General features: G+C 39.5%; 1 protein-coding gene across 1 annotated transcript in view; it reads left to right on the plus strand.

Annotated features, from left to right (window-relative positions):
• The window catches only part of galnt18b (UDP-N-acetyl-alpha-D-galactosamine:polypeptide N-acetylgalactosaminyltransferase 18b), a 106370-nt gene that overhangs the window by 40403 nt on the left and 40884 nt on the right, over positions 1-25083 (plus strand). The window contains exons 2-6 of the mRNA XM_086287803.1: positions 3404-3599; positions 7628-7794; positions 16284-16467; positions 17960-18157; positions 18407-18521. Of these exons, the coding sequence (XP_086143929.1) occupies positions 3404-3599; positions 7628-7794; positions 16284-16467; positions 17960-18157; positions 18407-18521 (860 nt within the window). The remainder of the gene's footprint in view (positions 1-3403; positions 3600-7627; positions 7795-16283; positions 16468-17959; positions 18158-18406; positions 18522-25083) is intronic.

The raw sequence follows: 25083 nt of genomic DNA on the forward strand, positions 1-25083 counted from the left end.
ATGTGTCAGTGGATCTCCAACTTCCTAACTGGCAGACCACAGGCAGTAAGGATGGGCGGACATGTCTCAGCCTCCACCACTCTCAGCACTGGAGCCCCCCAGGGGTGTGTTCTGAGCCCCCTGCTGTACTCTTTGTACACATATGACTGTGTGGCCACTACCAGCTCCACCACCATCATCAAGTTTGCTGACGACACCGTCGTGGTGGGCCTGATCTCTGATAACAACGAGATGGCCTACCTGAAGGAGATTAGGAATCTGGAGAACTGGTGCCAGAGGAACAACCTCCTTCTAAACGTCAGTAAGACAAAGGAGCTGATAGTGGACTTCAGCACTAAGCAGGAGAGGAACTACCAGACCCCCGTCATCAACGAGTGCCCAGTGGAGAGAGTGGACAGCTTCAAATACCTCGGAGTTCACATCACGCAGGACCTGTCATGGTCCTGTCACATCAACACCGTGGTGAAAAAGGCCCGACAGCGTCTCTACCACCTCAGACGCTTGAGAGACTTCCAACTGCCCTCCAAGGTGCTCAGGAACTTTTACTCGTGCACCATAGAGAGCATCCTGGCGGGAAACATCTTAACCTGGTTCGGGAACAGCACCATGCAGGACAGACGAGCTCTACAGAGGGTTGTGCGGTCAGCTGAGCGCACCATCCTCTCCGAGCTCCCTGACCTGCACTCAATCTACAGCAGGCGGTGCTGGACCAAGGCCAGGAAGATCGTGAAGGACCTCAGCCATCCCAACAACAGACTGTTCTCTCTGTTGAGGTCAGGAAAGCGATTCCGCTCCCTGAAGACCAACACAGAGAGACTGAGGAGGAGCTTCTTCCCGCAGGCGATACGGTCTCTCAATCACACCACCACACAGTACTGACCCACACATATGGTTCTTACACACACACTGGACTTTCTGGACTTTGTTTTTGCACAACACTGGTCACTATATTCTTCATTTCCGGTTAATACTTGTACAGCTGCTGTTATTGTGTATATATTTATTTATATTTAGATTTCTTCATACATTCTTATATAGTTCTATATTGTGTATTGTGTATTTTGTTGTACAGTTATTTTATTTTCAACTTTAATTTATATATTTTATCTTATTCTTCCCAGTTAAATTTACCCTTCATTCTAATTTGTGTTGTACAGTTATTTCATTTTTAACCTTAATTTATATTTTATTCCTTCCTAGTTAAATTTACCCTTTTTAATTTTTCATATTTATTTCCTATCTTATTCATAGCCTTTTCCTTTTTTGTTTTCTTTAGGTCACGAGCAGTTGTCCAAGCATTTCACTACATATCGTACTGTGTATGACTGTGTACGTGACAAATAAAATTTGAATTTGAATTTGAATTTGAAGCTGGCACTTCTGACTGACCGGTGTCATGGCAGAGTGTATGTCAACCAGATGTGGGCCAGGTCTGGCAATGATGGCACTATTTATGTTCCTGTTTTCCTATTTTAGTTAGAAGACCCAAATGCCATGTTGCAATACTATACTGCTATGGTAGCCAACATTTCAAATGCAGGTTTGACAGGTTTGTGAGTGTACACTTTATCCAAAACCTAGTGATGGTTTACTCATCTTTGCCAGTGGGTGGCTGTAGCTCAAGAGGTAGAGCAGGTCACCTACTGATCAGAAGGTTAGTGGTTCAATCCTTGGCTCCTCCAGTCTGCATGTCAAGAGTGTGAATGTAGTTAGGAAGCACTGAGTTTGGAGAAATTGTGTAAATGTGGCATGTCGTATAAAGTACTTTGGGTAATCCGGGACACTAGAAAAGCGCTATATAATAATCAGATCATTCACTGTCTGAATAGAGCTTCGTCATGTTACGTTTGCACTGTTTTGCATGTTCTGACACATGTTGTTATTACATGGCTTGATAAGGCACACATTAGGCTGACATCTGGGGCCAACTTACAACTTACACATGGCCCACATACCGCAAAGAATGACGGGCCTTTGGTGGCCCAGATCAGGTTTGCCAGAGGTAGTTCACACATGGGCCAGCAGCAGACACACTGATGGTCCTGTGCTGGCCCATGTATGGGCCAGATCCGGGCCATACAATTTTGCTATGTGGCAAGTTTCTGGACCTTGTTGGTGAAGTCAGTGGAGTTTTTGATGTGATGGGGTGCGTTCCCCAGAAGGGGAGCTAGGATGTTGGCGAGGTTCTTGGAAATGTTGTAGGCAGCTGAATTTATACTGCTAACTGTTTATACTGTCTGAGTGGGACTCCATCTTGGCGGATCTTCGGAGGTCCCATCCACACACCTAACACCCACTCACATCTTGCGTAATTTGATCTCAATAAGTCACATGATGGCAAGGTCTCACAGTAGTTTCGCCCGAAACCTTCTGCTGATAATGACCCACACAATTTTTTAACCCATATGATGATGCACATGATAAATAGTGGGTCAGTGAACCTCTTAAGGGACAACTCCCACTAAGGCTTAAATACCTGGGACTTTCCACCATTTGGTCTTAGAACTGAGAGGTGAAACGTCTTCAAGAAACTTAAAGAAGTCCAGTCAATTTTCTTTGCAAGCTCTTTAGATTACTGTGACCTGGATGACTTAGAGCCTACACATACATTGTTGCTTTATGTACCTGTGCATTTTCGAATGTTTGCATTCCAGGTGTTGTATGTTTTTTGTTTTTTTTACAGGTGCAGCAGCTGGCAATACATTGTGCATTTCTAGTTGATCTTCATCCTTTCATTATGTCTTCCCCAACCCCTCCTCTTTTTTTTTGCCTGTCCTGCCTTAAACATTGTCATACTGTATACCACATATAATGTAATAACTGAAATAACAGAAATAGAAATAAAGAAATAAACAGATAAACCATGAACAAGAGGAGCCTATAGAGAATTTATAGAGCTGGTCTTGGAAAAGCAAAATGTGTTTGGCACAGCAGTGCATATAATTCTGATTGATAAAACTGCCAGACAGGACAGGATTTAAAAGGAAAGGGAGAAAAAACTATGAAAGAAAGGTTGTGTCTGTTGCTGTAGGCAAATTGGTTTCACTTTGTCCTGTCTGTGTAGGTCAAACAGCAAAGTCAGCTACAGCGCAGCTCAGCAACTGCTGGGACAAACTGAATCTTTTTCTCGTGTTCAAGGACATGACAGAGCTTCTCATCAGCAGCATGAACTCTAGCATTTCTGTTGAAGGACACTCAGCCAGTCTTTTTAAATAACAGTTCACCCCCATCTGCAAACATACATTACAACACAAGGAAAACAACATTAATCATAGGGATTATATTAGCTTATCGTTTTTTCACTGTTCCTTAAATATCCAGTTATGCAAACCTCACAGGTAGGTTGACAAGTTGGAGTGGAGTAGACAAATATTTATGTTATTTGTCTTTCTATCCCTCATAGAGACTCCAGGCAAGGACGACGATGGTCAGCCGGATACATCATTCTCTGACTCGTCACTGTTTGCTCACTGGGGTCAAGAGCTCAGTCCAGACAACCGGCGAGTGGCTCTGAAGCAGTTCCAGTACTATGGATATAATGCCTACCTCAGTGATCGTCTCTCTTTAGACAGGCCAATAGCAGACCTCAGGCCTGATGGGTAAGACTGGTACAAGACTGGTTTCCTTCCCACTGTTGCCAAAGTGCTTGCTCATAGGGGGTCATATGATTGTTGGGTTTTTCTCTGTATCTATGACTTGTGTTGTGATTTGGCGCTATATAAATAAAATTGAATTGAATTGAATTACAAAAATGTTCAAACACTGCAATGAGATGCATTGAATTAGATGTAGCATGCAATAACATATTTAAAAAAATATGTATGCATGTATGTATGATACACATTTTACATGTATCAACGATGAAGGCAACTTATCACATTAATGAGTATGGGTGCAAACTAATGGGGCACACAATGTAGATCCTGGGGGCTTCTTTATTTATACAAAGGGAAACACAAAATCCAGGTGACAGGTTCTTGAGACAGGTACATTTATCCTAAAATGTAACACAATGAGTTTTTCTCACTAATTCTTTGCAACTTTTCACATGTAACAATTATGATACGTGTGATACATACACAGTTATGATGTCTATTTACCGGTCACTTTAGTAGGTACACCTTGCTAATACTGGGTTGGACCATCTTTTGCCATAAGAACTGGCTTAATTCTTTATGGCATTCCAGCACATTCCACACATTACAGTGAACTCGCTTTCATGTTCAAGAAACTAATTTAAATTCACTTTGAACACGGTTGGCTTTCCTGCTGTGAGCAGCCATCAGAAAACTGTACTGTGGTCACACTGCAGTCATAAAGAGATAGATGTGGTCAGCAACAATACTCAGGCTGTGGAGTTTAAATCATTCTCAGTTAATGCTAAGGGGCCCTAAGTGTGCCAAGAAAATATCTTCCACATTATTACACCACCAAAATCAGCCTGAAGGCAGAATGGATCTATGCCTTCATGTTTTTATGCCAAATTCTGACTCTATTGTGCAAATGTCATACCAGTCAGCCTTTTTCTGTTGTCCAGTTGTAGTGAGCTTGGGTATATTGTAGCCTCACTTTCCTGTTTTTAGCTGACAAGAGTGGCTCTCTTTCTGGTCTCTGCTGCTGTAGAACATCTGCTTCAAGGTTAGACATGTGCATTCAGAGATGCTCTTCTGCATATCTTGGTTTTAAATTAATGTTTTTTTGAGTTATTGTTGTGTTCTCTTTTTTAGCTACTGATACAGGGTTTAATTAAGCTATTTGCAAAAAAATAGACTCCAATGAGTCATCATAGCAGAACAGAATCCTAGCAGTGATAGAAATTCAGACAGGACTAGGCTTGGTGGCATCGAAGGTCAGGGTAAGAGACAGAGACGGGGAGGAGTCTGAACAGTAGAATGACAAAAGAGCAGTAAGAAAGCAGAATAGAGGCTGATTGACAGTGATGTGGATGATTTGGTTAATTAACCAAACAAAAGATATGTTTACATGTGTGCATTATGTCTATAAATTTGTACATGCATTTATTTTAATATATTGGCCCTTGAAATGTAATAGCTTAGAGTTATTTGTGAGAGATTACTGCTCATATGTAAAACTTCCGGCACATTCAAAACAGTTCCCACATACAGGAATCCCTTTTGTGGGATAAATTTTAGGAATTCTATTTTAGCTTTCTTATTAAAACTGAATGAAAACAAGAAGTACGGGCAATGTCATCTTAAAATTTATTTAAAAACTACAAAAAAATACTTCCTAATTAAAGAAACACAAACACAAAACATAAGTGCTCACAACTTGCATATTGACCGGTTATCTGGTAATTGTAGTGCAGCTTAATGAAGAGATTAATAAAATACTAGAATTTCACTCATTAAAACTGGAGCGCAGATGTATTGGACAGGTTGTACCACAGAGTAGATACAACACCACAAACACAGAGGTCAAATTCACCCATCAGTCAAAGCGGTCAGAATAACCACACCCCTATCTTGAAGCCTTAATATTAATACTACTTAATCGCTTAATATTAATATAACTTTTGATATTAAGTGAACTAAAATGTTCCCTTTCATACTTTCATAGTTGTTATGAAAGTATGAAGGGGAAAATTAAAGGCCCATTTTCTTCAGGCAGTTATTTTTACTTTGAAGTTGGGGGTTTTGATATTGGAGTTTTTGGGGATTGATTCATATTTGGAAGCTTTGAAGGAGCTTAAATTAGCACTTTGTCTTTAGCTTCCTTTATAAGCCCTGGAGGTTGCAGCTTGGCAGTGAAAAGTAAATGGAGTCATCCTGTGGGGACCATGAACATCTGTTCTAAATTTATGGGCCACAGCAATTGACCAAACAAAAAAATAAAAATCCTGAACTGGCAAATATTGTTCTTAAAATTTTTATTTTCTATTTTCTATTTGGAAAACTGCATTTCTGTAATTCACCCACTAAACTATAAAACATCACAAAACTATGCAATGTTAAAAAATCTATAACAGAATCAAATCTTTGTTATTTGTGTTAAAAAAAAACATTAAACATTTTTAAAATCTAATACTGATGATAAACTGATGATTAACTAAGAATTACCTGATGGTTTTTGTCTCTAATCTCACTGTAAACATCCATGTACTGGCTAAAGAAATCTACACTGGCATTGTGTTCTGATTTTTAGCTCTAATGAAAAATCACTTTGAAGTGACAAAGAATTTACAAGGTCACATGGAAAAACACTGCCTCAGTAATTGAAACCCAATGAAGAGTTTACTTTTGCCTAAAGCATGCAACACCACTCACTACCTACTAATGAGTGAATTATGTTATAGATGAAAGAAAAATGCAGTTTTAACCGGGGTTGTCAAAGGGCAATTCTTACTCTACAAATATCTGTTACAAATCGCCCATTTAAAGGTGCTGGGGCAGCTGTAATACATATTTATCCCAACAGTCAAAGGTAAAGACTACTATTCTGGAGAAAACCCCAACAATCAAGAAATTCCCCTGTGAGCAAGCACTTAAATGGACACAACACAAGAATCATTCACATCACCAAACGTGATTGTGCACCTTCTTAGCGATGACAATTTAATGAAGGCCACTCCACAGTCCAAAAAATGTGATCACACAAGTTATTCCAAACAAAAATCAGGGAAAAAATTACATCACATCATCACGTTTGGGACCAGACATATGTAGATGGCTCCATGGTGGAGAATAAATGGCGATATAGTGCAAAGGTTTACACAGCTTAAAGAACTTTTGGACATTTTCTTCTCCGAACTCAATTCAGAACATTCATTCTTACTGACACTGGCTCTGCACACTCATTGAGACAGTTCCAGGGGAGACATTAATCACGCATGTTTTGTGTCTCTGTTTCACATTTCCCAAACATTATGCCTGAGCCATGGCTTTCTGCAGATACAAAAAGAAAGGAGAGCACGATGAGCATGGACAGTTGTTGAATTTTTCTGAGTGGTGTAGAAGCAAATAAAATAACACAGTCCTAACCCAATTCTCTTCTTTTTAATTAAATTAAATGTTCATTTCTAGAGGATATTATGGGGAGGTTTTAACTAATTTTGCTACTGTTGTTATTGAGGTAGTTGTCTGTGAACACAGGAGCCATAGAACCACACAGATAAACACCTGGGTCATTTAAAAATACCTCTGTTCAGACTGAAAGCTATGTTTCCCGGACTTTTATTGGCATTTTGTGCAGCTTCCTCTTTCTGCAAATCTTGGAAACAGACATTTAGTTTCCTTTCAGGAGAAGAAGCTGGACTCATTATTCACAATGCAAATGTCAACATGTGGTGACAGAAAACAGTGTTTTGAAAGAGAAAGAGAGGAGCGGGAGATTGATGACAGACCTTACCACTTTTCTTTTCCCTCTGCCTTGCAGAGCACCAGCAGTGCACTAGCACCTGTATTTGTTAGATTAACCATAAACCAGTGACAACATTTATGCGTTGATAATCGGATATAAGGTTCTGATAGTCTGCCAAGAAGACACTTTGGCAAGAAACCTGACAATATCTCACTCTCAAGCGGGATAGTGTCAAACGTGTCTGTTAATCATTTAGACAAGCTGAAGGCCTAAACGTTGCCTCTTATTTGTTATTTGTCCTCCACAGGTGCAGAAACATTACTTATCCCTTGAACCTCCCTCAAGTGAGCATTGTGTTCATTTTTGTGAATGAAGCCTTGTCTGTCATTCTGCGGTCTATTCACTCTGCCGTCAACAGGACACCTTCCCACCTGCTCAAAGAGATAATCCTGGTGGACGACAACAGCAATAATAGTAAGTACCCACATTTTATGTAACAGAAATTGACTGTTTGTCTAGCTGTAGCTCAGCAGCCGCAAACAGGCAATAGATGCCTTTCCAGCTAGATTGAAGTAATAGGCATGGATTTGCAATTAGGGTGACACTTTGTCTACTATGCATTTCTAAGAGTTTTATGTGGTTTGATCACAAGCGCAAAAGTGAGTAAGCAGTGTGTTGATCTACCTTTCCCTAAGCTTCCATCTGATAATTGTCTTGTCACATCCAATTACTCCCAAGGTAATGGAGAACACCATCAGATAAAGATATTGTTTTGTTGGGTTACAGGTTGTGTAAAAACCGTGTGGAAGCCCATCCTGGATGCTATCAGAATAATCCTTCAGCATCTCTCTCTCCTTCTCTGCCTTTGTTGGTTTTGGGGGAGAGCTGAGCAATTCCAGCCAAAGTTGTTCAAAATTACCTTCAACAAAATATATACACTCAACAAAAATATAAACGCAACACCTTTGTTACTGCTCCCATTCCCCATGGGATGGACGTAGAGACCTAAAATTCATTCCAGATACACAATATAACCATCCCTCCCAAACAGTGGTCACAAATCAGTCCAAATGTGTGGTAGTGGGCACATCTGCTATATTGAGATAATCCATCCCACCTCACAGGTGTGCCACATCAGGATGCTGATCTGACATCATGAGTAGTGCACAGGTGTACCTCAGACTGCCCACAACAAAAGGCCACCCTGGAATGTGCAGTTTTTTGCGCTATTGGGGGTCTGGGGACCCAGAACCGGTCAGTATCTGGTGTGACCACCATTTGCCTCATGCAGTGCAACACATCGTCGCATGGAGTCTATCAGATTGTCAATTGTGGCCTGTGGAATGTTGGTCCACTCCACTTCAATGGCTGTGCGAGGTTGTTGGATATTCGTGGGAACTGGTACACGCTGTCGTATGCGCCGGTCAAGCACATCCCGAACATGCTCAATGGGTGACATGTCCGGTGAGTATGCTGGCCATGCAAGAACTGGGACATTCTCAGCTGCCATCTGCCCTGAACAATGTGAACCATGATTCATCCGTGAAGCGCACACCTCTCCAACGTGCCAGACGCTATCGAATGTGAGCATTTGCCCACACAAGTCTGTTACGGCAACGAGCTGGAGTCAGGTCAAGACCCCGATGAGGACGACGAGCATGCAGTTGAGCGTCCCTGACACGGTTTCTGACAGTTTGTGCAGAAATTGTTTGGTTGTGCAAACCAATTGTTCCAGCAGCTGTCTGGGTGGCTGGTCTCAGACGATCTTGGAGGTGAACCTGCTGGATGTGGAGGTCCTGGGCTGGTGTGGTTACACGAGGTCTGCGGTTGTGAGGCCGGTTGGATGTGCTGCCATATTCTCTGAAACGCCTGTGGAGACGGCTTATGGTTGAGAAATGAACATTCAATGCACGGGCGACAGATCTGGTTGACATTCCTGCTGTCAGCATGCCAATTGCACGCTCCCTCATTGCTTGTGGCATCTGTGGCATTTTGCTGTGAGACAAAACTGCACATTCCAGGGTGGCCTTTTGTTGTGGGCAGTCTGAGGTACACCTGTGCACTACTCATGATGTCAGATCAGCATCCTGATGTGGCACACCTGAGGTGGGATGAATTATCTCAATATAGCAGATGTGCCCACTACCACACATTTGGACTGATTTGTGACCACTGTTTGGGAGGGATGGTTATATTGTGTATCTGGAATGAATTTTAGGTCTCTACGTCCATCCCATGGGGAATGGGAGCAGTAACAAAGGTGTTGCGTTTATATTTTTGTTGAGTGTATATATAGTTTAAATATCGGTGTTTGCTTGCAGTCAGTATCTGTATTGCTGCTCCTCTGAGGGCCTTCAAACTCCTTTAATGTTAATTAGGAGCTGTGTACACTGGGTTTAACTGATGGATGAATAACACTAATTAGCTGCAAAGCCAGGAAATTTGCCCCAAGGCAGATAACAATCCAGCAAGGTGATGAAGTGTTTGTACATATCTTGTCTGCATTTGCAAACCTAATTCTTACATCTGCATGCATTGGATGTTGAGTAAACACTGTCAGGTCAAAAAGACATTTAATATATGCGTGTAACTACTGAGCTCTGTTCCTTCTGCTCTGCTATCACTGACATGACTGATGTGTGAGATCACTGACAGGTGACTTTAGTCTGCTTTGCAGAGCACAAGATATAGACTTGAAGTCACCTGTGAAAGTGGACCTGATAATTTACAGCAGAAGACTTTAACTACATCACAAAGGCAGAAAGCAGGCTATAAAAAGGTAATGATACTGTGCCAAGGTCATTTATAGGCTTTTCACTTTTAAATAGGCTCTGCACCTTGTAACAGGAACTGAGACAACCATTACGGGCCAATCAACAGGGGAAATTCTGGCACTGGGAGGAATATGTTTACCAGAGTCAATAATGCACAACATGGAGCATTGCCTGTAGCCTGCTGGAGCAAAACATAGATCACTGTGGTATGTCTTGATAACTTACCTCAACTCGACTGAATAAGAATTATCTCTCTCCTTCTGGCTGTTACTGGCCATAAAGTTGGATTTATCCAAATGTATCATATAAAAAAAAATGTAAAACCCAGAAGTCTCGTCCCAAATTACAACTAATATTCATTCATATTTCATCAGGTAATTGAGAGCTGGAGAGCAGTTGCCTTCAGCGCCTTCAGAGACCCAAGTCATGCGTTGACATTTTGCTGATGGCATTTCGCCCTGTTTGCTTGAGCACTCCGTCACACTGCGTATGATAGGCCTGGTGTTATCATTATCACCATGACTGTGAATCTTATCTGTGCTAAATGTCGTTAGCCTGTTGACCTGTGATGCTGCTGATAGTGCTGAAAGGGTCATCATCCAGAGCTTACCTCTGAGGCACCCACGGCCTTGCATTAGTCATCGGCCGCTGTCACAGCTCACCTCCGAGACATTAGCATGCAGGAGAACGTGTAGCCATCAAGGTAGAGAAGGGCAAATTGACCTAGCTGATTCCTCCTTAATTGGATAATGTCCCAAGCTGTGGGCCGCGAAAGACTTGTCCGTGTAAAAGTAGGGTTTTGCAAGGGTATCGCTTATTAGACAGGCTCAGAGGACTTATGATCCATTCTTTACCCTAAAATGTAATATGTTAGGGTGTAGAGTTCTATGATGAGACACTAACCTGAAAGAAAACGGACAGCAGAAAGAAAAAATCATGCTTATAGTAATGTAAAATTGTTGAAGAAGACTGTCTCTGCATCATCCATCTAGACATTCAAAGGCTAGCCTGCTGATTAGCCTCTGTAGGCAACATGCAATCTTTTGCCAAGGTTTCCTGTTCACTCATTTAAGTAAGGAGATAGAGATAATAAAAAGCTTACATTTCATTAGAAGATAGTTTTAAGATTACATTTTAACAAATATAATGTTCTGCCACACAGACTATTTATGCAAACTTTTCTCAAAAGGGATTAAAAAACGTGAAAATAATTTAAGCATGCTTAAGCATTCAGAAATTTCCTCCCTTGCCTTCATGTAAAAATAGTCATAGGCAGAGATTACTATGGCTTTTAACAGTTGTCAAAAACTGCCTGAGTTTTCTGATATATGATAGAGTCTAATATGCTTGTTGGCTAATTAATCCTTTAGTCACAAAAGTTAAATGTAAAGTTCTCAGAAACTAGTGAACTAACCATAATAGTCTCCGCTCCTTTAAAAACAGAAATAGATTCAGTTTGCTAAAGAACTTTCTGGCATGTTTTATGGCAATTTGTTACTGACCAGTAACCACTGACTTAGTGTGGAATGGTTCAGCCCCTCATGTGTGCAAAAAGGTTCCAGCATCTGTTGGAAACCACTGAGATATCCATCAAGCAGTTACTACAGGTCCAGCCAGTGAAAGCTGGAGGCTACGCAAAAGTTATGATATGATCAGAAACAAAAGATTGTATTAGTGTTCAAATTGTTGTTAATATGTACTGCCAAGAATGTGTCCAGATATTTTCCTGTTCTTTGACAATGCTTACTGAAACGTCCGTACCAGAAAAGTCTTCATCAACGTCTAGAGAATGATAAACAGGCAGTGCCAATTTGTGATAGAACTGTTAGCAATGTACTCTATGTTCACCATGTTTTGTTTTTTTAGCTTTTTTATTTATTTATTTATTTTTAAACAAACTGCCTTTGGACTTTTTGGCTTGATTGTGGAGGAAGAGCAGTTCTCAGTTGGATATTTTAAACACTGATTTTCACTACCACTGAGTTGTGCAGTGAGAAATTGCCAAGTGATGCTGTGCAAACTACTCATCAACTGCGAGACCTGTATCCATGACGATTTGCCATCTGCTGTGCAAGCAGTAACTCCTGCTTGCTGATAAATGGTGTTTAGTTTGAACATGCATGAAAGAAACATAATATTCAAGGCATAGTCAGATTGGCTCAGTTCATAGAAACATTTATGTAAGTTATGATGAAAGATAGATGAGGAAGGAAACAATGACTAAAATCCCATTCATCAAATATCCTTTGCCTGGTTGTGCACGCAATGATATATATGACACAGTCACAGCTAATTCCCTGTGCAGCTAGGAGAAAATCTGAACAAGAGGATTTTAAGCCCTGTAGCCATATGGAAAGCTTTCAAGGTTTGTTCAGGAAAAATTGTTCATTCAGGAAATCCTTTTCTATAACTGTGTTACATCTGACTGAGAATAGGCTTGAGGTGAGCTAAATGGCAGGTTCTTCTAGTTTGCCACTCACCATTAGATTTGCTATTCATCCTCTGAATGAGAAAAACCTTGACTTTTCTTTGATACTTGTAAATTATGTACTGGAATTAGTGCACGGCTGCACAGTGATGTTATAGCCTGTTTTGCTTGTTGTTCGAGTCCAACTCTATCCCAAAGCCCATTGCTTTCCAGCAGAGCCTCAGCCGGATATTGGTCCTGAAAGATTGATGAGCGTTGGCTATCAGCTATTCCTGGTGTAATGAAGTGTGTTTTATTAGGATTTGTTATGAGGAATAAGAGCATCATTCTTATTTTCAGTGCACACACACATTAGTATGTTTTAATTATTGATGGATTAAAACGTATAGATCTGTTGCAGCTGCTTTATTGGCTTTAGCCAAAGTAAATGGAATTATATAGCTAATCTCTCTACTAAATGCCTTTAAACTTGAATTAGTACAAAAATTACTCTGCTTTGAGTTTGAGAAATCTCATTAGGGGCAAATTCACATTTCAGTTGTTAGCTGATTGCAGTTAATAAGGAGGTATAGAAACCAACTGTTACTGACTCCTCTTCCTACTGTAATACTCAACATACAGGACATGTAAAATACCACAGTTTCATGTGGCATGTAGTGCATGTTCATTACTATGAGAATTAATGTGCTTTTGAATTATTTATTACCTGGCAGGAAATGGCAGCCGTCCACTGGAATAAATTAAACACACTCTGACTCTTTTCTGTTGAAGCACTCCTGTTTCCACATGTGGTCTGCTTGTAGTCCAGTTTTGGTTGCATGCAGATAAACAGTGTGAATGGAGAGCAAAAGATAGATGGCATTTCCTAAATGCAATCTCGAAACCAACAGATTGCTTTACAAGAGCTTCTTAAAATGTATCTTTATTCGTAAACAATGATTAGTGTGAGAAACAACTGTACCCATCATCCAAAAGTTGGATGTTGCCTCCAAAGCATAAGTCAACAAACTAGTGATTTATTCCAGAATACGTAAATCTTTTTGTTTTTTACTTTTGTTGCTCGATGACATTTTGTGTCTGGAAAGTGTGAGTGTGCACAAACTGAAATAAGTGGCATCTCCTGCGCTCACATTTATAGGTGGGATATCTTATCTATATTATCACTCTTCATAGAGTTTGTTGACATTATATAATTCAGACTCAAGGGTGAAGGCAGGATAGCGGACATTTTATAGAACAGCTTCACGTACCTGTGTATCCCACAGGCCAACTGGAACTATGATCAAGATGCAAGAAGGTCAACCGTAGCCAAATACATCCAGAAAGTAAGACAGGTGCTCAGAAGCCAGCTGAATGGTAGGAATAGGATCTGAGCCATCAATAAATAAGCCCTATGAGTCATCAGATACTCACCTGGAATACTAAGCTGGCCACAGGAGACATAGATGCCACTGATGTCAAGACGCAAAAACTCCTCACAATTCATTGAGGTTTTAACCCAGAGTCCAGCACTCTGAGGCTCTACGAGCACCAGAAAGAGAGAGGGTGAAGATTTATTAGCGTCATAACCTAAATCCTTGAAAAAACACAGAGCATCTATGAATACATCTGGAAGATAGTCCCCTGAGATGAGTGCCTCAGGCACTCAGACAGTCAATGATGAGGAACAGAAGGAGGAACTGTGCCATCAGATAGAGGAAAGGGCTGACAAGACATCCTACCAGTGGCTAGAAAAGGCCAGCATAAAGGACAGCACAGACACAGAGTGTATGAGGAGTCTACCACAGTCAGAAGGACCCAAGCTGCAGAATGTCCAAACTTACCCCAGAGACTATCCATCACAAAGGAAGAGGAAAAAAGATGCAGAGGAGGCAGAACCAAGTAGCTGGGATAGTGTATGGGATCATCTATGTTTATTATAGACTCGAAGTCTCCAACTCCTGATAGGAGACACCAACAAAGGTGGATGTAGTGATGGATCTGGCAATCCCAGTAGACAACATCAGAAAGAATGATTGTTAATAAATAGCAAAGGACCAGGGGCTGAAGGAACAGCTGCAGCAGATGTGGAAGGTAAAGGTCAAAGTGCTCCCAGTGGTAATAGGAGCATAAGAAGCTTTAAAGCTCAACATCAGAGGTCTCTGCCCAGAAAAGTGCAGTCCTAGGAACAGCTAAATAATCCGCCGAACCGTCAAACTCCCAAGTGTCTTGTAGAGGACCCGAGCTTGAGGAACACATGCACCACCACCCCAAGTTCAGCAAGAGGGAGATTTATTTTTTATAAAACAAGACCCCTTATTAACTTCACCTTGGGTGGCAATGTAGTATGCTAGGAATTATGTGATGTCAGCAGACTAGTGTGTCCGCATGTGTGTGTATAAGAACCTGTGCAATTCTTTGGCTTTGGCAATCATGTTGCTTTACTGTGAATATCAATGTAAAGAAAGACATAATAAAATTGTCATACTCCACATATGGAGGAGATGAAGATAATTACTGCTTTTGCAACCCTTGAAAGGATTCCAAAAGAAAACATGAGCTCTTAGCACTCATTTCTGCTCTTTCTATAGGAATTCAATGCTGTGGATTCACTGGATCATATGGTATGAGACTTGTTTACTAACAGTTGTCAAAATTAACTATTAAGTCAGAAGCCAGCAGAAAATAAGGCTGAAAAATATTTCATTTAAAGACCACATATTGGTTTGCTGAATGCATTGTTGGACTGTGGGGAGTCTTTACATTCCAAGAAAATATGCTGCCTTTATTATCTTTGTAGAGTTGATGAGGACTGGACCGTACAACTTTTGAATAACAGAAACTTTCTTTAACAGAACTTTTTGCTAGCATTATTCGTTTAGAAAATCAAACTTATTTTTTTTCTAAAGCACCTCACACTGCCTCTAATAAAGCTAGCACAGCATAATTTCACGGTAGCCACTTTTTGTCTTCTCGCAGCTGCTTCTCACTCTCTTCAAACTGAAAAGATGGTTAAAACAGTGGGAACACAGCCTCGGGTGATTTATGTAAGGAATGATAAAACACAGTACTGATAAAACTTTTATTTTTCCCCCCAGCTTTATCTGGTTGATAGTACAGTACAGAGCTATGATGTAATTTTGCCTTATCACACTGGTCTATGCTGATATTTTACAGCAGACTCAGAAGCTTGGCCTTTTTGAAAGAATTAGTTTCCGTCTCAGTCTGTTTCACTATCCTTGGCATTTTTCTAGTCGAAGCACAAGGTGAACCTGTAAATGTGCTGTTGTAATTTATTGCATTTTTGAGAAAATTACCAAAAATGTGGCTCTCTCAAAACCTTGAAGTAAAATACATATTTATTTGTCATGTAAGCAGCAATGAGTCATATTCTCCATGGCGTGATTCATCACACAGTATACAGCTCAGGTAATAATGGAGGTAAACTTTGAATCCAAACATCAAACCACAGACATTTCATCTCCTCCTTCCATGTTTTGAAAAGCATTGCAGGCTGAGTTCTCAATATTGCAATATCCCGTTATGACTGGTAAGCCCCATGGAGGTCTGCAGTGCTGGCTCAAGCTGCTGCCTGTTTGGTCCAGTGATCAAAGCAGTGAAGCAGAAGTGCTGCTGGCCTCCGACCAGTGAAATACTGCCCACTGCAGGAGGACATGATGTGTTCTTGTGGGTGGAAGTTTACTTCTAAGTAGCTCTCACTTTTCTTACCCTTTTCAAATGATATCTTCAGACACCGATATGCATTCGTTTGTTTCTTGCAGATGAGCTAAAGGAGAAACTTCATGATTTTGTGTCTGAGACTAACAGCCAACGTCCAGGATTCATAAAGATGGTGCGGCACGACAAGCAGGAGGGTTTGATCCGGTCCCGAGTGAGTGGGTGGAGGGTTGCTACCGCCCCAGTCGTTGCCCTCTTTGATGCCCACGTTGAGTTCAGTGTCGGATGGTGAGTAACTCACAAGTGCAGCATGTGAAAAGCTCAGCTTAGCAGCACAAGAGCGCCGCTTCTTGAGCCTTATTGCTCTGTGAGGGTTGATTGTTTCTTTTTTTCAATCGAACCATCAAACTTCCTTTATATAAATAGCAGGTTAGCGCAGGTTCCAAAAGAGTACGAACAGATTCAGCTGAAAAAAATTAAATCATATTTAAAGCTAGATAAAATAAATTAACAAGACATACTGTAAAATAAAAATATAATGTACACATACACAATGTGCATTACAAGCAAGTGGATAAAAATTAAGTTACACTACTGTAGATTAAATAAAATTGAGAGACAAAAAATTGTAACAAAACTGCAAATTCACTTAAATCTAATTTTAGAAATGTATTGTGTATATATTACTTTAAAAGAAAGAAATTTGCTATGTCTTTATAATGAACTAAGTAAATAAAAAATACAGTACATGATATTCATACATCAAAAAGCCAAGCTGAGTAGTTTTATGTTTACGACTGAATAAACAGCACTTCGGGCTCTTCTCAGGACTCACTCACTCGCACTAAGAGTGGGCCAGAGCATAAAAAAGCTGCATCCCTGCCCAAAGATTTTTGTTCTGCACTTTGAAACAACTGACTTGTGCTAGAGAATGTGAAGAGCCTCAGTGATTCACACAATATATACATTTACATGTACGCCAAGCAAGACAATAAACTTTTGTTCTGCCGGCAACAGTAATTTGTATCTTTGTATGACAAGATCACTGAAACACATCAACTAACAGTTAAAAATACAGAGTCCGATATTAAATGTGAATTCAAAGGTGCAGGGGTTCTTTGTCACTTTTCAAACCGGCATGTAAGACCCACTCGTGTATTTAGATGAGAAGCATAAAGACCTCACTCCCTTTGGTCAAAATCACATCAAAATTAAAGAATATGATTTTTTTTAAGGGGAAAAAGTGGATTTTAGGTGCCTTAATAAAAATAAAATAACAGTTATATTCAAATTTTCCACAGTATTTGAAGGGCACACACATGCATAGATGGGAATTTAGATGTATACTGATTGTATAAGTGCAGTTTATTGTAATTATTTATTATAGCAGATCCAACCTCTGTTATAGCTCATAATATAATTTTAAATTTTTCTGTGTGTGTGTGTGTGTGTGTGTGTGTGTGTGTGTGTGTGTGTGTGTGTGTGTGTGTGTGTGTGTGTTCCTGTTATTGTGTATTGTGTTAGTTTTTCCATGAATTGTATTTTTTGAAAAACTGTTTGGAAAAGAAAAAATGTGTAATTGTGTGTAAACAAATCTTATCTCTTCCTATTTTGATTAAAAAATATAATTTCCATAAAGCTTTGAGATGAGCAATGAACTGAATAAAATTGTTTACTGAACAAATACCCTAACCTGACAAGTGTGGTCATAGAGTCGATGGAGAAAGCACGCAACAACACATACTGACACTGAAATATCTTTCTCTCTCCATATTTACAGGGCTGAACCTATTCTGCAGAGAATTAAAGAAGACAGAACCCGGATAATCTCCCCATCCTTTGATAACATCAAATATGACACTTTTGAGATTGAAGAGTATCCGCTGTCTGCACAGGGCTTTGATTGGGAGCTGTGGTGTCGCTACCTCAACCCACCCAAGTCCTGGTGGCACAAGGGCAACAAGACTGCACCAATTCAGTAAGAGAACTACATAATTGTTTTTAGCCTAAATAAAATAAAGTGATTAAAGTATTCAAAAACACATGTAAATCCTGCTAAAAATGGATTTTATGCACTTCCCTGAACGTTTTACAAATGTTCTTGGGTCACACATCTTTTCCTGCCTTCTGTTACTATAGCAACTGTGTCACGCTAACATTATATGTGCAGAGGATAGCAACTGATAAAATTAAAAAAAGCTCATCTTCATCCCCTTAAATCCTTCAGGAGCCCAGCTCTGATTGGCTGCTTTGTGGTGGATAGGCTGTACTTTGAGGAGATTGGTCTGCTCGATGAAGGGATGGAGGTGTATGGGGGTGAAAACGTGGAGCTGGGCATCAGGGTGAGTAATGATGTTACTCCTCTAGCTATGGGCCATTGTTCATCCAGGTAATGTGTGGAAAATTAACTATGATAATGAAACTTAATGGTTGTTAGGAGCAAGGTCGCCGAGGTCTTCACTCACTGGTTCATATGTAAAATGCTAAACTCATAAGCCTTACCTTGGAAAGTGTAATTTGGCTTCAAGCAATGGTCTCTGTGCATTTAAAAATTGTGTGGGGGAAAGAAATATGAAGCAGCCTTTGGGGTTATGTAGAATATCCATTATACAAACTGTCAACACTGTATTTTTGCTGAATGCTACTGTTTTTAATCTCAAAACTAGAGAACTGTAAAATAAGGCTGGCACTTCAAATTACTGCTGATCAAAACATTCTTTGGAAAGTTCTTAGAAATATATAACTCACAAAACAATCTCCCTTCATGGCACACATAGTAGTAGTAGTAGTATCACACTGCCCAATAAGTACAGCAAGTGATACTGAGTGTTAAAAACAATGAAAGGTGTCCACTGCAGGCAAGGTCTTTATTTTAATTTAATTTTTTTGATCTTTCATCATTTTTTGGGCTTCTGCTTCTGGTGAACTCCACTGTCACTCCTTTTACTGTTGCAGGACACTTGTCAACTCTATCCACGTCCACAGACGTGCAATCGGGATTTTGGAGAACTGCACAGGAGTGTCCCATAAAAACCAACCATAAAAATGTATTCTGATGGACACATTTGCGGGACCATAAAAATATGTTTTTCTCCTGTTGGTAGGTGTTCAGTTGGCCATGTAACCTACTGTACATCTATCTCTGAATGCACTGACTCTAACTCATGACAGTCTAACGCAGACTGTCTCAGGACTATATGTATTACTATCCTTATAAGAGAAGGATAGAAAGCGAAACCAAGTATATTTTTGAAGAATATGTTTTGTTTTGTTTTGTTTTGTTTTTAAGGAACAGGGAAATTTGGGAAAATATTAATATTGGCATATTGCTTATTTGGAAAATTAAACTGCAAAACTAACATTTTACTTCTCCCATTACAATAAAAAAAAAAAAAAGTGAATACTGGCCTAGACTTAGCATAGCTTGGCTCGAATTAGCTGCTTTGTTTTTTATTGTTACCTTATCAAGGCACAGAGATCATTTCTCTTCCTTTTTTTACATAAATTTACAACAAGAAAAATAGTAGAAAAACAGGGAGGCCATGCATTGCAAATGGTGAGATGATTTGACTGGAACAAGTGACTCGAGCAGAGGGAATTATCCCTTTTTTCCTACTGTACCTGGAATACACTGTGACATATTCCCTCATGTAGATTTAGCTAGAACAAATGATCACTACTAATGAATTCTGAAGTCTGAATGATCACCTTCATGCCCCGGCGATCCCTCTGAAGCACATGTGAGACTCTGATAGCAACCGTGTGTGAACAGAATGCTGACATTGTTTAGAGCAGAGAGATGCACCGTGTCTGCCGTTGAGTTGCGTCCTTCTAACAGTGCTTTAATTAATTTGTACACCCTCATCAGCTTTGTCTGGGAGCTGAAAATCGCTTTTGTGTGCATTCACTTCAGCAGAAACAAAAGCAGATGGGCCAGAGCTATAAGTACCCTCTAGCAGATGATAGCACACATGTACTATACCAAGATCATTAATGCAGCTATCAGCAGGTTTATTAAAAGCAAGAAACGAGGGACAGCTCCTCCTCAACTGCACTTTCCCTGGATTTTTTTTTTTTTGTGAGCAGAAAATGGAGACAAGTTTTTGACAGGATGCTGAATGTAGAAATAACCATTCTCACTAATGACAGAGATGCAATCATCAGTAAAGAAGGGTGATTAGTCCTGCAAGTCATTACATGCTTTTAGAATTCCCGAGTCTGATAATAGCCCCAGTGCCTGATTCATAGCTGAACACATTGATGATTTTATCACATATATTATAACCCATCGCTTTGCCTTCTTGCTTTATTATCTTAGCTTTGAGTTCAGTCTTTGTCCACCATGTTGTTTACTTCCATGGTTATAATTGACTGAAGGAACTTGCCCTTGCTGGGAGTTAAATGCAGTTTATAGTTCTGCAGCATTTTTGAAACAGAGGGTGAGACAATGAGCTTAGAGCTACAAGTCTGAAGGACCCTGGCTTGGCCCCAGATTAACAGTCCCATAGAGCCCCAACAGGGTCTGTTTGTCTGTCTGTAGCGTATTGGTCATGCCTCCAGACCACCTGCCAGCATGCAAACTGGCTGCTGACGAATCTTCAGAGACACAGTCAAGCCAGGCCAAAAACTGCAGGCTTTGGCTGGGGTTTTAAAGGGCTTGTGCTCTGTAGAGTGAGGTTTGAATGAACTGCTGCTCTATGATCACATTTGGTCACAATGCAGAAGAATAATATTTGACTATCTGGATGTGTTGTTTTCATAAATGGCATCTTATGTGTATAACTGAAGGGGGATGCATCTCATCGTGCCTATGAACAGGGGATTATACATTTCTGCCATATGTGAAAAAATCCAGCATCATGTGCTTCATATAAGGTTTTTATTTTATGCTATTTAACATAAGAGCTAGATTCTTTTGTTCTGGTACACATTAGAATAAAAAAAACTGTTTGATTAAATCCAGTACCAGTCAAATGTTGGGACACACCTGAGAACATTTCTCTTTATCTGACAAGTTTATAAACGTGATGCATAGTGCATATAAAAGAGTATTTGACTATTATACACAGTTAGCAGTCAGTGCGCTAAATCCATCGTAACTGTATTTTGTCAAATGTAAATTTAATGCAGTTTGTTCTGAATATGTAAAATTCATAACATAGAATATCAGGGATGTTTAGAAGTAAGACATTTTACAGGGAAATCTCTAAATAACCCAGATCATTTTTTGGTTCAAGATGAATCTCTGGTTTAGTTTTCCTCTCTCCTGGCTGTTGATGATTTACCCCAAATAATTATTTACCAAAGTAAGCTAGGAACAAAATATACACATCTTTAGTAGAATGTACAATTGTCTGTTATGAATCAGTTATTTAAAGCAGTTTAAAGTCAATGTTTTGCAGAAGCTCCAACAAAACAAAAAGGTAATCCAGATTCAGAAGTCAAACAGAGCAGGAGAACAGATAATCTTATTTATACTAAATATCTTCATATATCTTTACCAAATCCCCAGTAAAAACTTGAATTCACATTTTGAGTGCCCACCAAAGACTGAACGGAGACCACTTTTACAAATTCACATTTTCATTACATTATATATGTATTTATAACCAGTATCATATAATGCATTGCAATTTCTAATTGCCATCTACTGCTGCCTGTAGGACGCTAATGCTAGTGCTTTATCTTTCTTTTTAAGCGGTCTTTACAGATACAAAACTATTGACTGCAAAATAGCTACTGAGTTACACGTGATAAAAGCAGTGTTGGTCAAGTTACTTGAAAAAAGTAATCAGTAACTAATTACTGACTAGTTACTACTCAGTAACTAATTACTGATTACTTCCTCAGAAAAGTAATCCTGTTACTTTACTGATTACTTATTTTCAAAAGTAATTAGTTACTTAGTTACATAGTTACTTTAAAAAAAAAGATTTACAACCTGAATAGGTAATAAAGCAATAGATCTTTAAGCCCAATCCAATTTTTTCTGCATAATCCATCATATAAAATGTAATCAAATGAAAAAGTCTCTTTTTGAAACTAGTTTTATTAGTTTTAATCTTTTAATTTTACGCATGAAGCAAACATTAAATTATATTCAACATTCTCTGACTGGAAGAAATTTGTTTAACATTTAAACCTATTTTCTGCACATTCCAGCACATAAAATAAAATAGGTTTTTGTGTTTACACTCAGTCTTTCAGATAAATGCAAGTAAAACACAGCAGAAAATAAATAAAATCGAAGACTCAGCGGTCCTGTTGCTCTATTTTCACCTATATAGCAGGAGTGGGGCAGGCGGAGTTTTGCCCTGGTGCAGGTGTGTCCAGTGTTGTCAACTTAGTGACTTTGTCGCTATATTTAGCAAGTTTTCAGACCCCCTTAGCGACTTTTTTTCTAAAAAGCGACTGGCGACTTTTTCTGGTGTTATTGGTCTTATTTACGATGACTTTTTGACATCAAAGCGGGTATCGCTTTTACTCTCAACAAGCAGCGGGTGCTGCCGTGGGTACCACGCCTGTTCCAAAGCACTCACGAGCGGAGGATAGTCCTCCCCCAGCTGCTATCAAGGCAGAAGACGTTTACACCTATGTGTCCAAACTGCAAATGAATCGCGCATGAGCGAAGCCGCTGGTCCCGCACTGTCTGTAACGCAATCAGTTCTTCTTTTACTGTTATGCTGTTTTGTGGATCACGAGGTTTAAAACTACTTATACACACACAGTAACTCCACCAGAGTGCCTATTTCGGGTCACTTTTGCCGGTCCAAGCCCGGATAAAGGAGCAGGGTTGGAATTGTGACATTAAAAAAAAACAATAATTGCTAAAATAAATGTCATTTATTTAGGTCGCCGGTTCGATCCCAGGGCTCTCTATCCTGGTCGTTGTGTCCCTAGGCAAGACACTTTACCCCACTTGCCTACTGGTCTTGGCCAGAGGGGCCGATGGCGCGATATGGCAGCCTCGCTTCTGTCAGTCTGCCCCAGGGCAGCTGTGGCTACAACTGTAGCTTGCCTCCACCAGTGTATGAATGTGAGAGTGAATGAATAGTGGTATTGTAAAGCGCTTTGGGTGCCTTGAAAAGCGCTATATAAATCCAATCCATTATTATTATTATTATTATTAATTTGTAGTTCTAAATTAACTCTAAATGCATTTAAGACGTTTTTACTCACTTCATGTCTCTTCCACTATGTTATTTCTCTCTCCAACAACATAGGTTACAATTATATTAGCATGACCAATCATGCAAATTAGCCGATGACGTCATTTAGCGACTTCTAGCAACTTTTAGGACAGCCAATAGCGATTTTCCTTACTGAAGAGTTGGCAACACTGGGTGTGTTGTAGCGGTCAGTGGAAGGATCTGGGAGTTTCACATTCCCGTGGCAGTGTACTGTCGGTGCTTGCTCGGAAGTTTAGGGGGGTTTTTTGCTGTAAAAAGAAGTTTTCTTCCCAGTGAACAGAGGACGCTAATGTTTTTGTCACTTTTTACAGAATCAAACTCAAAATAACGCTTTAAACACTGCACGGTCATACTCTCTCCCGCACTCTATGTTAGCCATTGTTGATCTGCACACAGCTGTTGCCACGAATGTCGCACTCGCTTACAGCATTGTCATGAGACACTCTCCCAAAAAAAATCACAGTTTTAGTAACGCAGCAACGCTACATGCTTACGGGAAAGTAACAGTAATCTAATTACCTTTTTTGCAATAGTAATCCCTTACTTTACTCGTTACTTGAAAAAAGTAATCGGATTGCAGTAACTTGTAATGCGTTACTGCCCATCTCTGGATAGAAGGGCCAATGACAGTCTCTGGAAATTCAGGAAATGTATCTGTATGTGTTGGAGATGAATCCAGTGAATTAGAATCAAAAGTCCTTCTGAATGTGATCTATCTATGTTGTCTATTGCATTAAAATGCTGAAGGATTGTCTTAGGGAGTCTGAGTCATGTCCACAATAAAACACAAAGCATCGTTAGATCCGTAACACAAATCTGACCTGTTTCTAACAGGGCTGGTTCTCTGTTTGAGCTTCAAGGAACACTGGGATGATTTGTTTTTTGAAAACTGAAGGTGGATGCATTAAAAAAAATATATATATCATTTATTTTTTTGAGGTTATCCTTCAAGTCAGACTGTACGGTGGAATGCACAGCAAATTGCCACAGGACAATGAAACAAAATTATAATACAAATGATTTCCCCAAACACCTGTGAATACTGGGTATCACGCCAGTGAAGTCAGCCTAGGACAATGCATCATAAGAATACCAAAGCAGACATCATCACTCTAACAGTGCCAGGATGGTTGTGTTGAGAAATGAGAATCATTGAGGGCTATGAAAAACAATTATGCAGCAGCCTTTGTGCACAGTATTTATGGAAGTGGCAATAAAGCATCATTACTGTCATCATAATGATTTACACAGTAGATTTCAGCCAAATAGTCACCAAGCAATTTAATTTGCTATAAAAAAAAAGTGTAATCTGTTTGAGCTTTAAAAAAACAAAACAATGTAAAACACATAAATAGGACTTCGAATCAATCAAACAAACAAAAAAAAAATATTAAGGCCAGTTATCAAACTGAACTATTTTCTGTGATAATTTTTAAAATGATAGTTGTCATTTAATCAAACTTGCAGTTTGATCAGTTACCAAGCATCAGGATTTTTTATGTATCTGTTGAAGAAATACTTTATGTGCTGCACATGTAATAGACAACACATATAGTAAGTTTAAGTATTCCAATACAGCAAATTAGTTATTTCGATTCAGCATATACAAAATCAAACAGCAATGTCACGCAATGTATATTTAAATTTAAATATATTCTCATCACCCATATGGAAAAGAAATAAAAGACTTGCATAAGATTTGGCTTACTTCATA

This window comes from Aulonocara sp. 'chitande type north' Nkhata Bay, linkage group LG1 (assembly GCF_057382095.1).
Source record: "Aulonocara sp. 'chitande type north' Nkhata Bay isolate Kocher_YH1m ecotype deep benthic linkage group LG1, A_spYH_male_GT1.1, whole genome shotgun sequence".
Taxonomy (NCBI): Eukaryota; Metazoa; Chordata; class Actinopteri; order Cichliformes; family Cichlidae; genus Aulonocara; species Aulonocara sp. 'chitande type north' Nkhata Bay.